Below are 19345 nucleotides of genomic sequence, written 5' to 3'. Positions count from 1 at the left end.
TTCAATGTGAACAAAGTTTCACTAAAACCCACTTTGCACTTAGCCACCACATACAGCTCCCTGGTGTCTACTTTTGTTTTTTTTTTTGCTTTGTTGCATCATCCATAACCCTTACGCTGCTTTGATGTTCAAAGTTAACGTTTCATCTACGAGGAGACTGAACTTCACTGATCATTCCAGAGTAGATCTAGAACTCCATGAACAAGCTTCTCTGGCTCTGACCACAAACGGTAAAAAATGTCTAACCTTTGCTGCTCTGGTTCCATCAGGAATAAAGGCTTCATCCCCAGCAACTATGTGACAGAAAGAGGCCGAATCGAGGCAAACCCGTGAGTCCAGTGTTCAACTTCCTCATCCTTTTTAGTGTCAAACGTGGAAGAACTGTAGTTCATAGTTTTGTTCTCCTTTACAAAGATGGTACTGCAAAAACATCACCAGGACGGAAGCAGAGCGGCTGCTGAAACAAGAGGTACGTACTTCAGGGATCGCTTGGTCTGAAAATGGAAAACACTCAATGACTTTGGCTGTTTTTCAGGACAAAGAAGGCGGTTTCATCGTGCGGGAGTCCAGTCAGAAGGGGGTGTACACAGTGTCTGTTTACACTAAAACACAGAGGTGATACATCTCTCCTATAGAAGTTTAATTCCTGAACTGGAAGCACAAAAATTAAAGCTTGTATGAACAAAAACTCATCTTTTCTTTGGTTGTTCGCAGCTCCACTGGAAATGTTAGACATTACCAGATTAAAGTAAATGACACAGGACAGTTCTACCTGGCTGAAAAGTACACCTTCAACTCCATACCAGACGTTATACACTACCATGAGCACAATGCAGCCGGTAAGCTGTGATTGCTTTATCTGATAATGAAAGAACTACCAGGCTGGAGCTAAAATAAGTTGTTTTTAATGTTTGAAGGCCTCGTTACAAGGTTACGATATCCAATTGGACCGATGGGACGGTGTGTGCCAGCCACAGCAGGCTTCAGCTCAGGTAAATAAATGGGGTTTTAGTTTAAGTTCAAGTTCAAAAATATTTATTTCAGACATTTTGAAAAAATTATGTGGAGCAGCAAAATAGGAAAAATGGATGGAATGAATTTGTGTCAATTCTGTTTGATTAATCGCGTGTGTCAGCGTGTCAATGTTCACGGCCCTAATTATTTTCAAATAAGAATTTATTATTAAAAATGATCTTGTAATATAAACATACATCTTCTGCCACTTCAATAAATTCGTAAATCATTAGAATGGCGACCATCAAACCAAACATGTCCTATTTTTTGTTTTGTCTTCAGAAAAGTGGGAGATCAACCCGAGCGAGCTGACCTTCATGAAGGAGCTGGGCTGTGGCCAGTTTGGGGTGGTGAGGCTGGGCAAGTGGAGGGCTCAGCAAAGAGTGGCTATAAAGGCCATCAGGGAGGGCGCCATGTACGAGGAGGACTTCGCCGAGGAAGCTAAAGTCATGATGTGAGGTCCAGAGCCACTAATCGTCCAACAAAACATTGTAGGGTGCAACCTTGTAACCTTCTCTGCATGTTGTTTTGCCAGGAGGCTGTGCCACCCAAAGCTGGTGCAGCTGTATGGGGTTTGCTTGAAGCAGAACCCTCTGCTGATTGTGGCAGAGTTTATGGAAAACGGCTGTCTTCTCAATTTCCTGCGCCAGAAGTGTGTGAATCTGAGTGAGGAAATGCTTCTGTCTATGTGCCAGGACGTCTGTGAAGGGATGGAGTACCTGGAGGCACACAGCTTCATCCACAGAGACCTGGTAAGTCCCGCAGAAACACCAAAAAGATGATAGTATGAAAGAAAATTCTAAAGGGAACCAAGCACTGCACCACTAGTTAATGATAAACAATAAAATGTTTGTGGAACTAGAGAGAGAAAAACAGGTAGGTATCATCTGCAAAAAGATGAAACGTTGCCAAAGTGATTAATTATTAGTCTTAGTGGATGCTTTAAAAAACAAACTAATTTGGTCCCAAGAGAGAACCTTGAGGTATCCCACATGTAAGACTTCAAGCACAACAGAACTACAACAAGCAAATGATAAATATAAATGAAAACTGATCTGACTTAAGGCAATAAAATAGTCTGTAAGTCTAGAAAATCATATTAGTTTCTTTAACGTTCTAAAAACATAAACAAATGTCATTTTTCATGACATTTAGATTGTAAATTCCATAGATTAATGTAAGTAAAAATAGAATTTGGGAACAAAGCCAAATAGTCTAATTTCAAGGCCGTGAGTGCTTTGAAGACATGATTTTTGGTATTAATGTAGATCCAAACATGTCTTTAGATGTCAGAGACCTGAGAACCATAAAGCCAATGCCTGAAATAATTCTGAATACATTCCAAAAATTTCCAAAAACAACTAATCTCAAACTTCTGTCGCAGAGTTATTGGTTGAGTTTCATTATGCCTAACAATGGTTCTAGGCGACGTGACGATACATACAGTATGATGTGAGCGATAGAAATGTCCATAGTGTCATTTCTCTTCCATCGTTTTTATCATTTTTATTTGTTTATTTTTATTGCGGAACTTTTGTGCAAAAATGAGTTTTCCTACTAAGAAACTTCCAACTGTTGTGCACTTTAAAACATGTAACAGTTTAGTTACAAGTTACTTGGAAAAATAAAGTCAGAGAAAAGTATGAAATAATATTTTTCAGACAATAACTGAAAATATGTATTATTGTGGTATATAGAGATATATATATAATTATTATAATACAGTATTAAGTAATTTATTTTGGGATATACAAGTTTTTTCCATATCACCCTGCACTACCAAACAGTATAAGAAAATTGGAAAAGGTTTGAGGTTATCAATTTAGGACTCTTGAAACACAAGGAGAGTTTTGGCTCAAATTTGTCTAAAGTCAAATGCTAATTCACCGTGAAACCAAGTAAAACATTTAGTATTTTCTGATGTTTTTTATTCTGATCTAATTGAAGGAACCTGCAGCAAAGTGAAAACTGACCCATTTCCTAAATGTTTGTGTGTTTTTGTCTCCCAGGCAGCAAGAAACTGTCTTGTTAATGAGCACAACGTGGTTAAAGTCAGTGACTTTGGAATGACCAGGTACAGTCAACCATTTCCTATTTATGATTGTTTTATTTGCTGACATGTCGCTTTCAGAGGGAGATCAACCATTTAGTTAGTGTCATTTACCATCATAGCTGTAGCATACCCAGACGCATACTTTTTATTTTGGTTATGTCCAAATTTCCATCCCAATCCCTAACTATTAAAAAGCTATATAGTACAGAACTATCTAGTGCTCTGGATTTTTTTAAGCAAATTGGACACCATGTTCACAACATTTTTTTTAGACGGCAAGTATGAAGTCACAGATTTCACAAAGTGAAAATCTAATCAATAATATGAGAATTTTACGCCTTGCTATGACTCCACTGTGTTTTGATGATGAACACGGTGATGGTTTATAAAAAATTACATTTAAACTTTTTTTTTTGTTGCAAAAACGGTACAAACGCAATGCATTGTGGTCTATATTCACTAATATAGTGAGCATCGATCAGAATTGGTTTTTCGCAAAGATTTCTGGGAAATTTCATTGTATATTCAGACAGCACTACGAAATAGCAAACACACTTTATAGTGAGAAGTGAATGAATTCAGACGTAGCCTGTTTTCACTCTGGGCTACATTTAAGCTAATCTTAGCTAACATTATTTCCAAGTCAATACAGGATGAAAACAACAAACATTTTGCTTTAAAATCATGACCAAGGGCAAAAACAAACTTCCTGAAACTTGTACGTGAGTACAATGACCGAACAACTGAGCTACAACAAGCTCTAGTGTAGCAACAAGCTAACTTTTTATATGCTTTCTGCTAAATGTTGTTTACATTTAGCTAGCATTATTTTAAGAGAACTGAACTGGCTGTAATCTATCATTACCAGATATGTTCTGGACAACCAGTACACCAGTTCAACTGGAGCCAAGTTCCCGGTGAAGTGGTCCCCCCCAGAAGTTCTTCACTACAGCAAATACAGCAGCAAGTCGGACGTCTGGTCCTACGGTGAGGAGTCGTGCTGGTAGCGCAGACCTGAGCAGTACTGGCATCGCTGATGAATTACCGTGTGTTCAGGTGTGGTGATGTGGGAGATCTTCTCGGAGGGTCGGACTCCGTTTGAGAACCGCTCCAACATGGAGGTGGTGGCCGACATCACCAGAGGGATTCGGCTGTACCGGCCGCACCGAGCCTCCAAGCAGCTGTACACCATCATGTACCAGTGCTGGCACGAGGTCCACGGCTCACTCAACGATGCAGAGTTATAAACAAAGTTAAATCGAAGTACAAGAGATGAATTAACTCTCGTTTATCTTCCTGCAGACGGCTCAGGGTCGACCATCCTTCTCAGATCTCCTGGAGGACATCAGAAAACTAGCGGAAAAAGCAGAATAACATAAACACGATTCTCTTGCTGTCGTCAAACTGTTTTAGTTTCTCCTACATTTTAATCATGTAAATAAAACTATTTTTATAATAAAAAAATGGCATCATTTGTGACTTATAATAGTAGTACAATCAGTCTTAACCATTAGTGAGGCATCAATGATTGTATTCCAAATGAATACAAACAAGATACAGTAGTTACATTTAGCGAGAGAGGTATTGTTACGTCCAGGAGAACTTGATTGTTTGAGGATTACACTCTTGACGAGAAACATCCCACAGATCCCTCATGGAACATCAAGTTTTCCGTCACTAGAAGGTGGTTTAGGCCCATTAACCTCTGAGTTATGGACCTAGCACACCTCTGAGGTGCCACTCTGCTTTTAATGACTAAATCAGATTCCTTCAAAGTAAGTTGTTTGTTTTGCATGACTTTGACCTCCATCCTCTACATGAACTTCTGAAAGGCAGAAGTTATGAAATACAGCAAAGTCCTCTGTAAATGTTTGAACTTCTAAGGTTAAAGTGTAAACGTCTTCTCATACTTTCTCTTCTCGTGGAGAGAATTCATGCTGCCACATCTTTAAACTAAAGCTCCAGCAGGTTACTCACAGGAAGGTCCTCATCTCCAGGTTCAGTGTCAGGTCTGTGGTGCCATCTTCTGGAAAAACACAGGAACTCATCTGATTCATCAGAGACCTGCTTCTTGGTTCCTTCTCTCATGAGTGTTGAAAGGTTACGGGGTTTCACAAAAGTACCGTGAAGTGAAAAATGAAACTAACAATTAACAAATAGTGTCAAATCTGTTTTAGAATAAAGAATAACAATAACACCATAAAGACAAAGTCAGGAAACGCAGTAGTTATCTAATTATGAGTAGGCCGTTAAAGTAAGCCCGCCCTCACTTCCCATCTGTTTGCACACTCTCGTCCTGCTAGCTTACATCACTCTAACACCCCAACCTAACATTAGCAGCGAAACAAAAATGGTGAGCACTATTTTTTACCCCTCTGTTGTGGCTCTTTGGCTTTAAGAAAAGTGCTAACAATTTTAATAAATATTAAATTAGTTATTTGAGCTTAGCACTAGATGCACCCTGGCATCTAGTTGTTGTCATAATGAAAGATAATGTCACGGATCTTGTTTGACATAAGAGTGTGTTTTATTTGAATGGAACTTGTATTTGCTGCTGTCAAAACTAAAGATGTCAAAGTTGGTATTTATAGAAAAATATCTCACATTTTTAAATTCAGTTATTGTAAATATTTGAAATGACGACATAAAAAAAGTGTATTTTCTTTAAAAGATTAAGTAGGATTTGGTGGCTCTCGTTGGGTTCTGGTCTGTCAGAAACTGGACCAATCGGCTCTTTTAGTGTTAAAGGTTTCAGACTCCTGAGCTTTCCAAACAATGATCCAGATGATTTGAATAAATTAATAATCAGCTATTTAATTCTACGCTTAATTGTCATTATATATGTCCTTCATAATCTGAAAATTCTACAAGAACATGTTAAAAACACCATTTTCATCGGTAGGTTATTAAAATAAACTTGAGCTGTATTACCTTTTGCTAGGAAAAATATTAGATATTTTCACCCATATAATCCAAAATGTTTTTCTGAAGAAATATAGACTTTAAAAAACAGTAAAACCCCTTAAAGATCGTAGAAGAATCTTGGTTTTTTATGAGGAAAAAAACCCCCTGCTATTTAAAACATAAAAAGTTAAGGACAACATGCTACGATCTAAAACAAATCCAAAACTAAATTTCATATATTTTCCTTAAACAGCAAAGTATTTATTTATTTATTTATTTTAATGAAGTAAACTTTTCCAAAAAATACTACTAGCTAAACTTTACCGCCTTTTTTTTCAATGAAATCTTTCACGGATTAAAAAGAAAACACGAAGGGGAAAAAAAATCTACCCTAGCAACAGGCAGGAAGCGCGCTCCAGGGGGCGGGGTCACGTCACTATAGCAACGCACTAGAACACACAAACGGTAGAAACGCCCGCGCTTTGCGTGAATTCTCGAACGTGCAGGTACCAAGCGGAAGGAGTAAGCGCGTGACAGCGAAAAGGCGAGGGGAAACCGAGTGCGCATGTGCGGCGCAGGCTGTTGTTTGTAGTGTTTTCAACTGCGCTCTGATGGGTTCATTGTCCTCTGTTTGTTTCGAGTTAAAGAAAAATACATTCCAAAGCGGAAATACATTCCTGAAGCTTTTCAAAGTCAAAGTCGGCAGGTGAGTATACAAAAAAAAGTAGGGATAAAATGAATTTTATAACACATGGATGTATTTAATATATAATATAATAGTATATGTATGTGATATATTTATATATATATTTACCAAAATAAAGCTAACTTTGTGACTCTATTTGTTTTTTGTTATTAGTCTCATCATTTGAACTTTTTTCTTTATTAATGGTAAAATAAACAAATTATTTTCTTTTAATGAAAGTAAAATAAATGTATAATTTTTAAATATAGTTAGTATATGTTATTCAAGGGAATATAGGGCGAAGAGAATCTGATGGAGCGATACGAGTCTTTGGGTCCAGTCGGGGAGGGCAGTTACGGCACTGTGCTCAAGTGTCGCCACCGGGAATCTGGTCGCCTCGTTGCCATCAAGAAGTTCATAGACTCCGACGATGACAAGACGGTGAAGAAGATTGCCCTCAGAGAGATCAAACTGCTCAGGGTGAGTTACTGACACGCCTCACTGAGGCTTATTTGAAACAAAACACGGACTCAACCTGCCCATCACAAAGCAGAGGAAACACCAGAGGGTCAAATTCTCATATGCAGCCTTGAAGTCACCCAAGGGTGACGCAAACATTTGAGCATGCTCAAAGTGTCAGTGCCACAGGACACCACACCATACCATACAGAGGACACCATGCTGTTGATGAGGTGTACAGTTCTGTAGTAATGTAGTGCACTGGAGTGTTTCTATGCATCACCTCTAAGTTGCATTATTTGTCTTAAACCAGCAACTCCGTCACGACAACCTGGTGAACCTCCTGGAGGTGTGGAAGCGCCGCCACCGCTGGTATCTGGTGTTCGAGTTTGTGGACCGGACCCTTCTGAATGATCTTGAACAAAACCCCAGCGGGTTGGACCTGGACACCGCACGGCAGTACTTGTATCAGATACTGAGAGCAACGGACTTCTGCCACCAGCAAAACGTGAGGATGAGTGCTGATAAACTCTCTGAGATTGGTTAGTTGGCAGACGGTTCTAAAAAGTCATCAAAGTTCTGAAGCTGCCAGGCAGACCCATACCATTACACTGCCACCACCATTTAGGAAATGTTTGTTCTACTGCTGATGAAACTGAAACAACCCCTTTCATTAATTTCAACCTGTACCTCTAAATATTTCTGAAATCTTAGCGAAAGGATCAGTAGCTGTGTTTCCATTGACTATGAAATTGCGCAAATTGGATTTGCGATGATAACTTTGCCGAATGGAAACACGTTAGTTAAAAAATATATATATATTTATCGAAAAAAAAAAAAAAGTTGTGCATGAAGATGTTTTTTGAGGCAGATCAGATTTAAAATTTTTCGCAAAATTGCACTTTTTTATAAAATAAATGAGTCACATGACCAACAACCGGATACCACAACACATTCTCACTTCGAAGTCGTCACATATTGACGTTTGGTTAAAGAACCCTCTGTGTCACTTTTTTAAGTTTTGGTTGTCCCCAACTTGCCGTTTTTTTGAAGTGCTGGCTGTTCCCATTAAATCATGGGTCCCCAAACTCAGGGCCGCTTACCTGAACCGGTCCACTACCGGGACACGGAGCGGACGGGTACCCTAACCTGGCAACCAGATGCAGTACCGGACTAGAACCAGATGCAGTACCGGGCGTGAACCACACACGAACCGTTATCGGGTTATGGTACCGGCACTGGACGCATCCCAAGGACCAGTCCGTGTTCGGTACTGCATCTGGTACCGTGTCCCGAGGGTTGCGGACCTTAGATATTACGAACTGCCAGCACATCAAAAAACGACGAGTTGGAGACACCCAAAATGCCAAAGGGGTCCTTAACTAAACGTCATTATGTGACGACTTGGGAATGAGAATCTGTCGAATACCACGCTTACCTGTGGAGTATCTTTGGCACTGGACAGAGCTTTCAATGAAAAGTGTTCTTGCATATAGGAGTTTTGGGGTCTGTGTTAAAAGCTCTTACATTCACACATCGCTATTAAAATTTTTAACTCAATTTTTGGGATCTACGTCCAAAATTTACGACTATCTGTTGCATGTTAAACCAGGCTGAACTTTGACCAATCAGGGACTCGGATTTGGTAATGACGTATAGATTGGATCCCTTTTAGTTCACAGAAGTGCCAATGGTTTAAAAATTGTCTGTGATGGAAAAACAAATAACTATGGTTTGTGTCCGGCTGGAATTCTATGACATTAAGTCTTTCATATATTGGAATAGAGCTGTAAAAAACTAATTCTGGAGAAAGATTCGCAAGACCTACACTGCTTTGATATTTCACAAAGAGCCTCTTCCAACTGTAGGTGGCGAGTATCTGCTATAACCAGTGGAACAAGAAGCTTCTCCCTGTTAAACATAATGGACTAAAGTTTCCGTTCAAGAATTTGCACTTATGTGTTCTTGAATGTGCATCACATGTCCGGTATGTTCACAGCTTAAAGGTCCAGGTGACTTCAGTACACTCGTTTCCCTCCTCTCCTCTTACAGGTCATCCACCGGGACATCAAACCAGAAAACATCCTCATCTCTCACACGGGCGTGGTCAAACTGTGTGACTTTGGCTTTGCCCGCACCATGACTTCCCCCCCTGAGAGTGCTGTCTACACCGACTACGTAGCCACTCGCTGGTACCGAGCCCCTGAACTATTGGTGGGAGACATCAAGTATGGCAAGTAAGTATGGACAACAGCTGTAGATTGTTATAAACAAAAGCTAACGATTGTTTGTGTGTGAAGACCTGTAGATGTTTGGGCTGTCGGCTGTCTGATAATAGAGATGCTAACAAGTCAGCCTCTGTTTCCTGGAGAGTCCGACCTCGACCAAATACACCACATCGTCCGATGCTTTGGTGAGCGCCTGAAGAAAGACGGTCAGGCTGTCCTTATTTCTCCTTTCCGCTCATTTCTGAAATGATCCTTCTGTAGGTAACCTGATGACTCATCACCAGGAGCTCTTCTACAGAAATCCTGTCTTCTCTGGAGTAAAACTGCCAGAGAGTTCAGGGAGTGTCTCACTGCAGCAGCGATTCCCAACAATGCCAGGAGCAGGAATCAGTCTAGCTCAGGTACAGCTGTTAAACTGTTAACTTCATCCAGATTCAGAGAAATACATGCATGTTTATTGTACTGTAACTCCATCCGGGATAGTGCTAAGAGCTGCAATAACAACTTTAAGGTGGATCAAACAATTCCAACAATTTTTTGTCTCAAATTTGAAGGTTTTGGAAAGGGAACACTGACAAACAGAAGATTTACCGCTTGGGGCAGAGTCCCTTGAACTGTATTTTGGAGCTGAAATGGAGAAAAATGTTGAAAACTTCTCAACACTACCAAGTATTTTTTCTATGAAGACTATGTTTTTAACCTCTTTGTGTTTTCTTAGAGATGCCTTGAGATGGATCCAGAAAGAAGAGCCCAGAGCTCAGAACTTCTACAGCATCCTCTATTCACACAAGACTCTTTCCACATCAGGTTTGTTTTTCTTTTTACAAATCTTGTGAAAAATACTGTAAACTACAAGAGCTTACTGTCATGTGTGTCTGAGCAGGTTTTTGGAAGAGCTAAACGTTAAGATCCAAAAAGAGCAAAGAGAGACCTCCACCCTTCCTAAGATCACTAAAACTCCAAGAAGTGAAAGAGATGAGAAACACAATACTGGCAAGGACAAGAAACAGAATAAAGATGTGGATGAGAGAACAAGCAAGGAAAAGATGGAGAAGACCAAAGGAAAACCACCTTTGAAGATTTTTAAAACACGAAATACTTCAGAACCTCTGATGTCCAAACAGTCCAAAACTGTAGGCAACAAGGGGACCCATCATTCTGTCATGAAGAGTAAACATGGAAAAGCTCACAGAGGGGAGTTTAACAAGGGCCTAGATAGTTCCAAGTTAGTCAAAATACAGATTTTTGAGTCTCCAGATGCAACTAAGACCCCATCAAGCTTGAAGAACAAAAATCCAGAGGCACCAACACCAAAACATGCCGTGCACCCACATATAAAAGATTTGGACAATAGTGAGTCAGCCATTGATAAAAACCTAATAACCATCAAGACGTTGTCCAAATCTGAGGCAAGTCAAGAGTTCACAAAGAGCTGGAGCAACATGAACTTTAAAGTACCACAATTGTTCACACCTTCATCTCCAAAAACCTCAATGGCTAATGGGACAAACACAGGCATTTCCCTCAAACCCTTACAGCTGTCAAACTTTGACTCTGCTCCGACAATACCTTCAGGCACGAAGCTCAGCAGGGTCTGGCACCAGTCGAACCAACACCTCTCAGACAAACTGACAGCCGATTTAGACCAAAGCATGTCTGAAAGTCCAAAAGTCCTACAGTCGAACCTCAAGACACCAAAGACTACGTCCAACAGTTATTCAAAGTCCTTCTGTTCCTCAAAGAATGTGAGCTCAGAGTTTTCAGAGCAGTTATCCTCAAATTTGATTGGTCTGGATGGAATCCGTAACCCTGCGGTCCCATCCAAAAGAATCTCAGCCCCGGCCACACCCAAAACTGGCCTCTCTTCAAAGACCTTGACTTCGGTCAGGGAACTTAAAGAGGAGAACCATGGTCCGGACAAGAGTCAATCCCCACACTTGAGTGTGATGTGGTCTTCCTCTGGTCTTACATCTTCAGGAGCCGCCACAAAAGACGGGGATACTTCAAGTTCAGAGCCAAATTCAAACCCTTCCGCTGGAACCACAATCTCAGATAAACAAGACAGTCTAGTTCTTCCTGCGTCCACACAACCAGACACTAAGCTTCCAAACAACCAAACCTCTGAAACCTCTGGAAGTTCAGATGAAAGCAACAAGAAAAACGACGGTGAGTTTGAATTTGGCATAAAGTTCTTCAACGTTCCTCATTCTAAGCACAACCAAACAATACCTACTTGTTACCACATGAGGTCTACTGTGACCCCCAACTTTCCGAAAACCACATTGGTTTCTGATGCCAGGAGGAGCATCAACGTAGAGAAACTTGACACAACCACAGCAACCACAGCTGAAGACGTGACCTCCATCCTTCCTGTAGATCCCAAAACTTCAACCAGAGGCTTCGACCTTCACGACACCACAGCTTCTACAGACTTTCCTCCTCCACCGACGCCCTCATCCACGCCTCTGCTGCTACCTCCATCCCCCACATGTCCCACCTCTGTTTTTGGAATCAGCAACAACCCTGACTGTGATCACCTCCGTCCTGGAATCTACAATCTGAGGTAGTTTTCCAAACTGATTATTAAAATTGTAAGTTAGCATCCATCTATACCAGTTTTCAGGAATGATTCTCCAAGCCAAAGCTCCAGGTCCCCCCAAAATGTATCTTTAAATATATGGAACTGTTTTTGGACAGAGGTAGACAACAGTAGACAACTAGTCAGAAGACCTGAACACAATGACTTCTAATGCATTTTTTTTCTTGCAATATTTTTACTTTGAGCATCAGTATTATTTTTTTCTCCTGGACCTTTACAGCTTTGTTTGAGGATAGCTGAGTTTCTCAATGTCTTACAGGTCTGCAGACATTCCACGGGATCACATTCAACCAGTTGATCCACTCCCACCGAGCTACGCCACGACATCTGTCCTCCATCAGGTAAGGATTCAAGCTGGTGTCCCTTCATGAGATGGAGTATAAAGCACTACTCCCTCAGTTTGACTGTCATCTGTTCTCTCAGGCGTCAGAAGACTTCTCATCTAACCACCGTAACCTTGGTAACTGCAGCGCCACTCTGGCCAAGAACCAATCACAAGGGAATTTCCCAGAACTAAGGAGCTCAACGCTGCCGGAACTTCGAGGAAGAGACGGTATCTGCTTTTCTTTAGAGGATGGAAGTTAGAGTACAATTAATTCACGCATGTACCACTGATGTCTAAACTTTTATATCGCGTATATGGCACACATATGTTAAAATTATGTAACTGATGCACGAATCACTGATGGATTTCCCAGTGCTCTGAATGTCAAAGTGAAGAATTACAACGATGCGTTCTCTTTGTGGTATATTCATACTTCTGTGGTTTTAATGTTGTTTATTGATGATACACTTATGAAAGTTTCACATAAAAGACCTGGTATTTTCTCACTTTTTGCATGTTTATTCTCGTGTTTCCAGTATTCATTCTGTAGATTGTACATAACGGCATGAAAAACTGTAACCTTCATTCCGTAACATCACAGTTTGAAACTTCATGTAAATGAACACTTTGGAAAATAACTGTGAATGTGATTTTTTTTCTCAGGGAAACCCAGAAAAGGCTCGACTAAGGATTCATGGAAGAACTAAACCCCAGCTCCATCATCAGAAGCCCGGCAGGACAGTTTTCCCTTTAACACACTAAAAGCTGTGTTCTTATTTTAACACATTCTGATTGTGTATTCTCACTCCTGCACTGTACAGCAGCATCCACGTGTCTGGGAAGCACAAACTGTTGGAATTATTTCATTAAACTGAAATACATTGTTTTGTATACAAATAATGTATTTAAATATCTTAAATTAGATTTGTCATATTTTTACGTTTGTCCAGAGACCAAAAAAAAAAAGATTTTATACTGAATGTTGATGTTTTCCTTGTCTCCCTCAGTTTTGCATGAACGTCTTTCAAAAGAATAAAAATCCAATTTTTCCAAATCACATATTTTTATCAGTGCTGAGAAACTCACCACATTTTTAATCGCAATTATTTTTTACCACATTTTTGACTGAAAAACGTACTCAAATCTATTTAATTGCAAAATTTTACTTTCAAAAGTAGAAAAAAACGAGAATATTAGTTCAGTTTCAAACCACAATCAGTCATTATTTGAACAGAAACATGTTAAGATTTGATTTTATGTATTTTTGTGTTTATTTAATAACCAGAACCAACAATGCCAGTAAAATAATTAAGCATTTTCTCAACCGGTTGAAGTTATAGCACTCATTTTGTACATAGAGCCCTCATCCAGACTTAATGACATCCGTAGTAATCGTAGTAATACATGGATGGATGGATGTGGAATTCAGGTTGCAGTGTGTTCCCATTGACTTTTCATTGAAAGTCAGTTAAGGCTCAACCAAGAAAGTCTGTTTCTTGAAACAAGATCCCTCACCGTCACAAATGACACTTCTGCTTAAAATAAGATATAAAGGAAATAAAACTTTGTTTTGTCAGAGACAAATATAACCAAGATATTTAAGATTTATTAACTTAAAGCAACTCATTACATCTTAATAAAAAGTCACTGGTTTGGTCTCATATCAAGTTGTTCACCTTAGCAGTACATCAGCTTTACGTAAGATATTTAATTTAGAAACTAGACAAAAATACTTGGAGATCTTTGGAGTTGTTGCCTCTGTTGTGTATTTTAGTCCATATTTGACTGGAAACCTCTCTAGTATTTGTAGTTCTGATGTGTATCATCATGGACCTCCTCTCTTCACACGCTCTTCTTCTGAAAGCTGAACAGAAACGGCTCTAAAAAGTTCTCCAGGTCGACGTGTTACGATTCCTCACTGGAGTCTTTGGAGGGAAACGTTTGGACTTTCCAGAACGCCACCGCCGGCTCCTCGCTGCTGGAGGAAGCGTCGCCCGTCTGTGGAGGGCGAGCTGCGCCTCCTCTTCTGTTGGTTAGAAGGAGGTGGAGGAGTCTGAGAACAGCGTCCCTGGAGAGCGGTGCTCTCACAGCCGGCTGGGTCTGGATCGGTGCCGTAGGTTCTGGTTTCCGTGGTGACCGGATGGTTGGTTTTGGAGTCGTTTTCATCAGCTGCTGCAAACGAATAGGAGAAACAAGTTGATCAGTTTGGTGTTGATTTAACGTTTTGAAACGTCACATTCACATAAGGCTCGTCATGTTCATGGTGTTCACACTGGATGGGCAGGGAGGGGCTTCCTCCTTTTTCTTTTTCTGCCCCTAATTCAAAATATTTCCATTAAGAAAATAATAAAAAGATCCTTTAGTTACCTCAAGCTAAGCCCACTGTCAATCACAGATCTAGACCCCACCTCCTCTGCTCAGCCCGCCTTCCTTAGCCCCGCCCCTTTTTGTTTTCTTTTTAAATTTGGGCTGAGAGTAGAGTCAGCCACCGACTGTCTTGTTTTGTTACCATTTAAGATCTTCAAACAAACTAAAACTAAATGAGAAAATTGAGGCTGCGTGCTGGACAGCAGGTTACCGCTCTGGTGGCGGCTGGAGTTGCTGGTTCCACTGTGAGGGTGGTCGGGGTGGCGTCATAGAAATTCCTGCAGTTGTTGTCCACCGCGGAGCCGTCGATCTCTGGGAGCTCCAACCACCACGGGGGATAGACAGACGAAGCTGGAGGGAAACCAGAGGAACAAAAGAACAAAGAAACTTAAAAATACAAACGCTGCTGGAGCCAGGTCAGTTCAACTGGTGGCCACTAGGGGTCTTCTTGTACAAACATGCTATTCTCCATTCACTTCAGCCCCATTAACATTGGAGCATTGACCTTCTTTGAACTACTGTAACTCTTCAACCGTTTATGCAATTATCAAAATTTCAACAGATCACCATTGAAATGACAAAAATTACATTTATGGTAAAAAAAATTGCAGTAGTTCAGAGAGCATCTATGGCCTTTAACCATGTGTCCTTTCAGCTTCTTGCTGTCGTCTCAGGAGGTTCCAACGTCTGTTTTTGATGGTAACTGGTTTAATACGAGTTAATGACTGACATCCATTTAAATGTAAAGGTGTTTTTCAAAATAAAAGCATATCCATCATTGTCCATGCCTCCTCTCCTCATCAAGGAGGATGAAGCTCCTGAGGCTGGAGAAACTGAAACAGTCTCAGCACACCTGGTGAGAAAAGTCTAGACAAAGCTCCACCTTTTCTAGGTTTTTTTTAGGGAGGAGAGGCCGGAGTCTCCGCCCACTCACACTGGCCAATAGAGGAGCGGCGGAGAGAGCTCACTACTACCTGGGATGAAAACGTCGCTCAAACGGAGAAGAAGGATCTTTAGTTCATCACTAAAACTACGGAGAGGATCACTACGATTGAACTTCCTTCATGGGAGGAACCAAACAACAAGAACCAATCATGTCGTCAGAGACATTCAGCGCTCAAGAACATTCTGAGGAGAGAACTCTGTTTATGTTCATATGAACCTCCAACGTAGAACAATTGTTGGTCTTTTAGGAAGTTTTTACTTTATTTTATTGTCTTTTTTGTTGACGGTTTTGTGTTTCTGCCAGAGTTCAACTTCTTTATTCAGCAGGTGTAACATGATATCTATGTAAATATTTGTACATTTAATCAATAAACTATGTTTGATTTTATTCTTATTTATCTGTAGTTTACTTTTAGTTTTTCCTTCATTCTATTGAAAAATTGTTTGGTTCTCAGAGCAGATAAGAAGATCTGTCAGTGAAGTTTGTGTATCCTGTGTACAGATCATTGACTGTATATGAGAACTGGACTGAGCGAGTGTGACCTCAATCACAAAATACAGTTTACTTCTGGCTCCAACGAAATGAAGTCAATTCATTCATTTTTTGTGTTTTTTTTGGCTATACGGAAGCCGCCATGTTGGAGCCAGAAAGCTGGTAAGTTGGTTTAAGTTACCGTTTCTATGGCAACCACTCTAGCCAATTAGGAGAGAGCTTGTTGAAAGACCACACCTCTACGACCTAAAAACGGGCTCGTCATTGGTTACGCTAAATTTGTCAATAAAATGTTTTGAACGTTGGGGCTAGCAGGCTCCGCCTACTTTTAAGTTTATAATTTGTAGCTTATAATATAGTTATTACATTCTTGCTTCACTACCTTTGTTTAAAAAAATGTTCTGGAAAATCCTCAGTTTTTTTTCATGATATTACCTCGATGATTTAAGTTGTAAACTGACCAATCAAATGCCTCCATAAAAGTGGGTGGAGCCTACTAGACAGATTTCAATTTTCAGCGATAGAGGTGTGGCCTTCCAACATGGTCACTCCTGGTCGGCCAGAGTGGTTGCCATAGAAACGACGGCTCAGACCGACTCGGACCAATCACTGATGACCTCTGGCTCCAACATGGCGGCTGAATGGTCACTCCAGTTCTCATATACAGCTAGTGGTTCTCAGACTCTACAAGCCTAAGTTAGCATGTTAGCTGAAAATCATCCGGAGGTCATGAAAGAAAAGAAGTTACATCAATATTTAAGATTTAAGATTTAAAACTGTAAACTTTTGCTCTGACAAATATCAAGATTTATTTTAACAGCTAGTCTCTAAAATCAAGAACGACTTAAGGTAAATGTTGGCAGTTGAACCCGATCCGGATCTCCTGTGACGACTCCTTAGTCAACATTGAACTCGGTCTTCATCTGATCCAAGGTCAAACGCTGCGCTTGTGCCGAGGCGTCCCGGCAGGAACCCGAGCCGCCGTCTCTGCTGCATCTTTCATGAAGAACACCTCTAAGGCGTGTTCTTCTTTTGTGCCCGTCTTTGTGTGCTCTGAAGAAATCCACCTGAACTGCAGATCTACCGGAGTGAAAGAAGGTTCTGGACTCACCGCGGATGCTGACGACGCTGAAGAGGAGGAGAAGAAGAACCGGGCTCTGAACTGTCAACGTAAACGACATGACGGAGGTTAGACCCAGAGAGAGCGAAATAAGACAGAGAGGAAGACAGCGGGATGAGGGAGAAAGGCAGCGAGGGAGGAGAAGCAGGAGAACGGTCTAGACTTCAGTTTACTCAGAGCAGATCTGAGCCGCTTTGTGGTTTGTGTCGCAAAAGAGAAATAACCCATAAATCCCAGCAGCTTTCTGAGAGTTTAAGAAAACAGTGAAAAACGACTTAACAACACTGTGATTCATGTTAACATTTCTGTCTACATGCAAACCCTTTTACTTTTTTTGAGAATTTTAGATCATACCACGACATTATGAGGATTTTTCTTACTTTCACACCAGAGCTGTCCAGTGAAATAACACTTGAAGTCCCGCAAATAAACATAAATCTAACGGATTCTCGTACAGAGAACAGAAGCTTTATAAATGCAATATTCCAAGGATTTAGAAACACTTTAACAACATAAATCACTTTAATGATATGAAGCATTTTATCAATAAGAAGCAGTTTCACGTAAAATTATTTTGTACTTACAATAATTGAAAAAGCAGTTAAAGAGTTCAGGTTGTCTTAAAGGCGCCACCCAATGAAAATTTGACTTTTTGAGGTTAAATGCATTTTAATGTTCATTCCTCCATAAAGAACCCCAAAGCTGTATTTTGATCCGTTCATGCATTTCTGAGTAATCCTCTATAAACCTGCGCTGTCAGCACCAGCCCCCCCATACCCACGAAAACAAGCGGGTCTTCACGTGGTGATGTCACAGAGGGAATTTCTAAGCAATTGAATGCAAATAAAACAGACAAACCTCTGCTTTGAGTCAATTATTTTGCATCCTTAAAGTTTTAAAGAAGCTCTAAAAATGACTGATAATGTCAAACATTTTACTTATTTTTTCATGGTTTTAATTATATTTTCTTCAAAAACATTTTTATACTGAATTAATGGTGTCTTAAACTGTAAAAAAAATAATAATAAAAAAATCATTGCAATTTGGCATCCCCTCCCTCAAAGGGCGGCCCGGGCGGCCGCCTAGGTCACCTATGCCCAGGGTTGGCCCTGGCCACGTCTATTTGTGTTGTTAACCAGTGTACCTACTAAAGGCAGATATATGATATGTACATCAATCTTTGAAAAAAAAGTGGATGTTTAATTTCATGTGAGAAACAAAGACACGATACCGCCTCCAAGATGACGTCATGAAATGGACGGTAGCCACACGCAGCGGCAGGCGGAGCCTCAGGCATCGAGTCGTTTTACTTCCAGATAGGAAAAAAATCACAAAAAATCACAAATATTTCATAAATAATTTGTTTTTTAGTGTTTCAAAGGTAAAATATGATCATATATATGGATATAGTTCACTCTGAAAGGTTTAAGAAAATCCTGGTAGGACCCCTTTAAGAAAGTCCACACTGGAAAACAAAGTTTTGATCTAATAGTTTTACTTTCACGTCTGTTGGCTAACTATTCCTGACCATGTTGAAAAAGTTTGATAAGAATGAGATGAAGGTGAAAATCTCCAAAGCAGTTTGATCAAAGGCTTTCTAGCCTGTGAAAGTGGAAAATAGCTGCTAATAGGCTAGTTGTTAGCATGGCCTGTTGTAAAATGGTTATTTTGTAAAGAAAAAAAAATATATATATACATATAAAAACACAATAAAACATAAAAAATATAAAATGTTTAACATTTGCCATCCTTTCGTGGTACTTTTAGCAGAAAATATGCATATAAACAAGCTAGCCAACGTTTTGAGTTTGAGCTGCAATACCAACTTTCCACACTAGAGGTCACGATTGTTCAGAACTGTCAATAGCTGCATTTACAAGGACAGAAGTGTGAAAAAAACTAATTAGATTTTACATAACATGTACAAAGTTGTCTAAATTAGGAAATGTCCAAAAGAAATTCCACATTTACAGCCTGTATGTTTCAGAAACCTCATTCTACGGTTGATTCTATGCTGAAAACGTACAAAAAATAAAATAAAGGGAATAAAAATAAAGAGGTTTCTGTAACATTTTCATTCAAGTATGTTTTTAAACAGTATAAACACATTTTTTTATCCTTCTTTACTGTTGAAAGTGTTCAGTGAATCTCAG

At 40.0% G+C, this 19345-nt stretch overlaps 3 protein-coding genes and 1 long non-coding RNA gene across 6 annotated transcripts in view; 2 read left to right on the top strand and 2 right to left on the bottom strand.

Annotated features, from left to right (window-relative positions):
• txk (TXK tyrosine kinase) overlaps positions 1-4507 on the top strand; it is a 14341-nt gene extending 9834 nt beyond the window's left edge. Inside the window, exons 6-16 of the mRNA XM_024288615.2 lie at positions 270-329; positions 415-469; positions 536-615; positions 715-839; positions 918-992; positions 1297-1468; positions 1550-1766; positions 3024-3088; positions 3936-4054; positions 4124-4281; positions 4370-4507. Of these exons, the coding sequence (XP_024144383.1) occupies positions 270-329; positions 415-469; positions 536-615; positions 715-839; positions 918-992; positions 1297-1468; positions 1550-1766; positions 3024-3088; positions 3936-4054; positions 4124-4281; positions 4370-4441 (1198 nt within the window). The 3' untranslated portion in view covers positions 4442-4507. The remainder of the gene's footprint in view (positions 1-269; positions 330-414; positions 470-535; positions 616-714; positions 840-917; positions 993-1296; positions 1469-1549; positions 1767-3023; positions 3089-3935; positions 4055-4123; positions 4282-4369) is intronic.
• LOC112156362 lies at positions 4276-6331 on the bottom strand. The gene is made up of 3 exons (XR_002920944.2): positions 5999-6331; positions 5045-5093; positions 4276-4420 (listed from the first exon to the last, which is right to left on the bottom strand). It is a non-coding gene; the product is annotated as an uncharacterized LOC112156362 (long non-coding RNA).
• A 54-nt stretch (positions 6332-6385) lies between these two features.
• LOC112156360 (cyclin-dependent kinase-like 2) lies at positions 6386-13303 on the top strand. Of its 3 annotated transcripts, XM_024288613.2 has the most exons (12): positions 6386-6677; positions 6945-7136; positions 7429-7623; positions 9168-9352; positions 9416-9528; positions 9605-9744; positions 10062-10150; positions 10227-11509; positions 11720-11906; positions 12202-12283; positions 12366-12495; positions 12931-13303. In XM_024288613.2, exons 2-12 carry the CDS (start codon positions 6969-6971, stop codon positions 12972-12974), a joined length of 2616 nt encoding a protein of 871 aa, XP_024144381.1. In that variant the 5' UTR covers positions 6386-6677; positions 6945-6968; the 3' UTR covers positions 12975-13303. The 3 variants fall into 3 exon arrangements, with proteins under 3 accessions (XP_024144381.1, XP_024144380.1, XP_036072671.1); XM_024288612.2 differs by having other exon boundaries at positions 6388-6677; positions 10227-11906; positions 12931-13302; XM_036216778.1 differs by lacking the exon at positions 6386-6677 and having other exon boundaries at positions 6813-7136; positions 10227-11906; positions 12931-13302.
• A 550-nt stretch (positions 13304-13853) lies between these two features.
• On the bottom strand, positions 13854-17541 carry LOC112156122. Its single transcript, XM_024288285.2, has 3 exons — positions 17184-17541; positions 14846-14985; positions 13854-14439 (listed from the first exon to the last, which is right to left on the bottom strand). Exons 1-3 carry the CDS (start codon positions 17251-17253, stop codon positions 14173-14175), a joined length of 477 nt encoding a protein of 158 aa, XP_024144053.2. The 5' UTR covers positions 17254-17541; the 3' UTR covers positions 13854-14172.
• Positions 17542-19345: the final 1804 nt, after the last annotated feature.

Source organism: Oryzias melastigma, linkage group LG18 (genome assembly GCF_002922805.2).
Source record: "Oryzias melastigma strain HK-1 linkage group LG18, ASM292280v2, whole genome shotgun sequence".
NCBI lineage: Eukaryota > Metazoa > Chordata > Actinopteri > Beloniformes > Adrianichthyidae > Oryzias > Oryzias melastigma.
Note: the sequence above shows the minus strand (reverse complement) of the source record. Positions and strands in the feature narration are given on the sequence as shown.

What these genes read in the sequence shown, in the direction of transcription:
- LOC112156360 (XM_024288612.2), top strand. Translation starts at nt 6,969, where the DNA reads ATGGAGCGATACGAGTCTTTGGGTCCAGTCGGGGAGGGCAGTTACGGC. An exon ending in GGAGACATCAAGTATGGCAA is followed by an intron (nt 9,353 to 9,415) that starts GTAAGTATGGAC and finishes TTGTGTGTGAAG; the next exon opens with ACCTGTAGATGTTTGGGCTG. An exon ending in CCACATCGTCCGATGCTTTG is followed by an intron (nt 9,529 to 9,604) that starts GTGAGCGCCTGA and finishes ATCCTTCTGTAG; the next exon opens with GTAACCTGATGACTCATCAC.
- LOC112156122 (XM_024288285.2), bottom strand. Translation starts at nt 17,253, where the DNA reads ATGTCGTTTACGTTGACAGTTCAGAGCCCGGTTCTTCTTCTCCTCCTC. An exon ending in CAGCGTCGTCAGCATCCGCG is followed by an intron (nt 14,986 to 17,183) that starts GTGAGTCCAGAA and finishes GTTTCCCTCCAG; the next exon opens with CTTCGTCTGTCTATCCCCCG. An exon ending in CTCCAGCCGCCACCAGAGCG is followed by an intron (nt 14,440 to 14,845) that starts GTAACCTGCTGT and finishes ATTCGTTTGCAG; the next exon opens with CAGCTGATGAAAACGACTCC.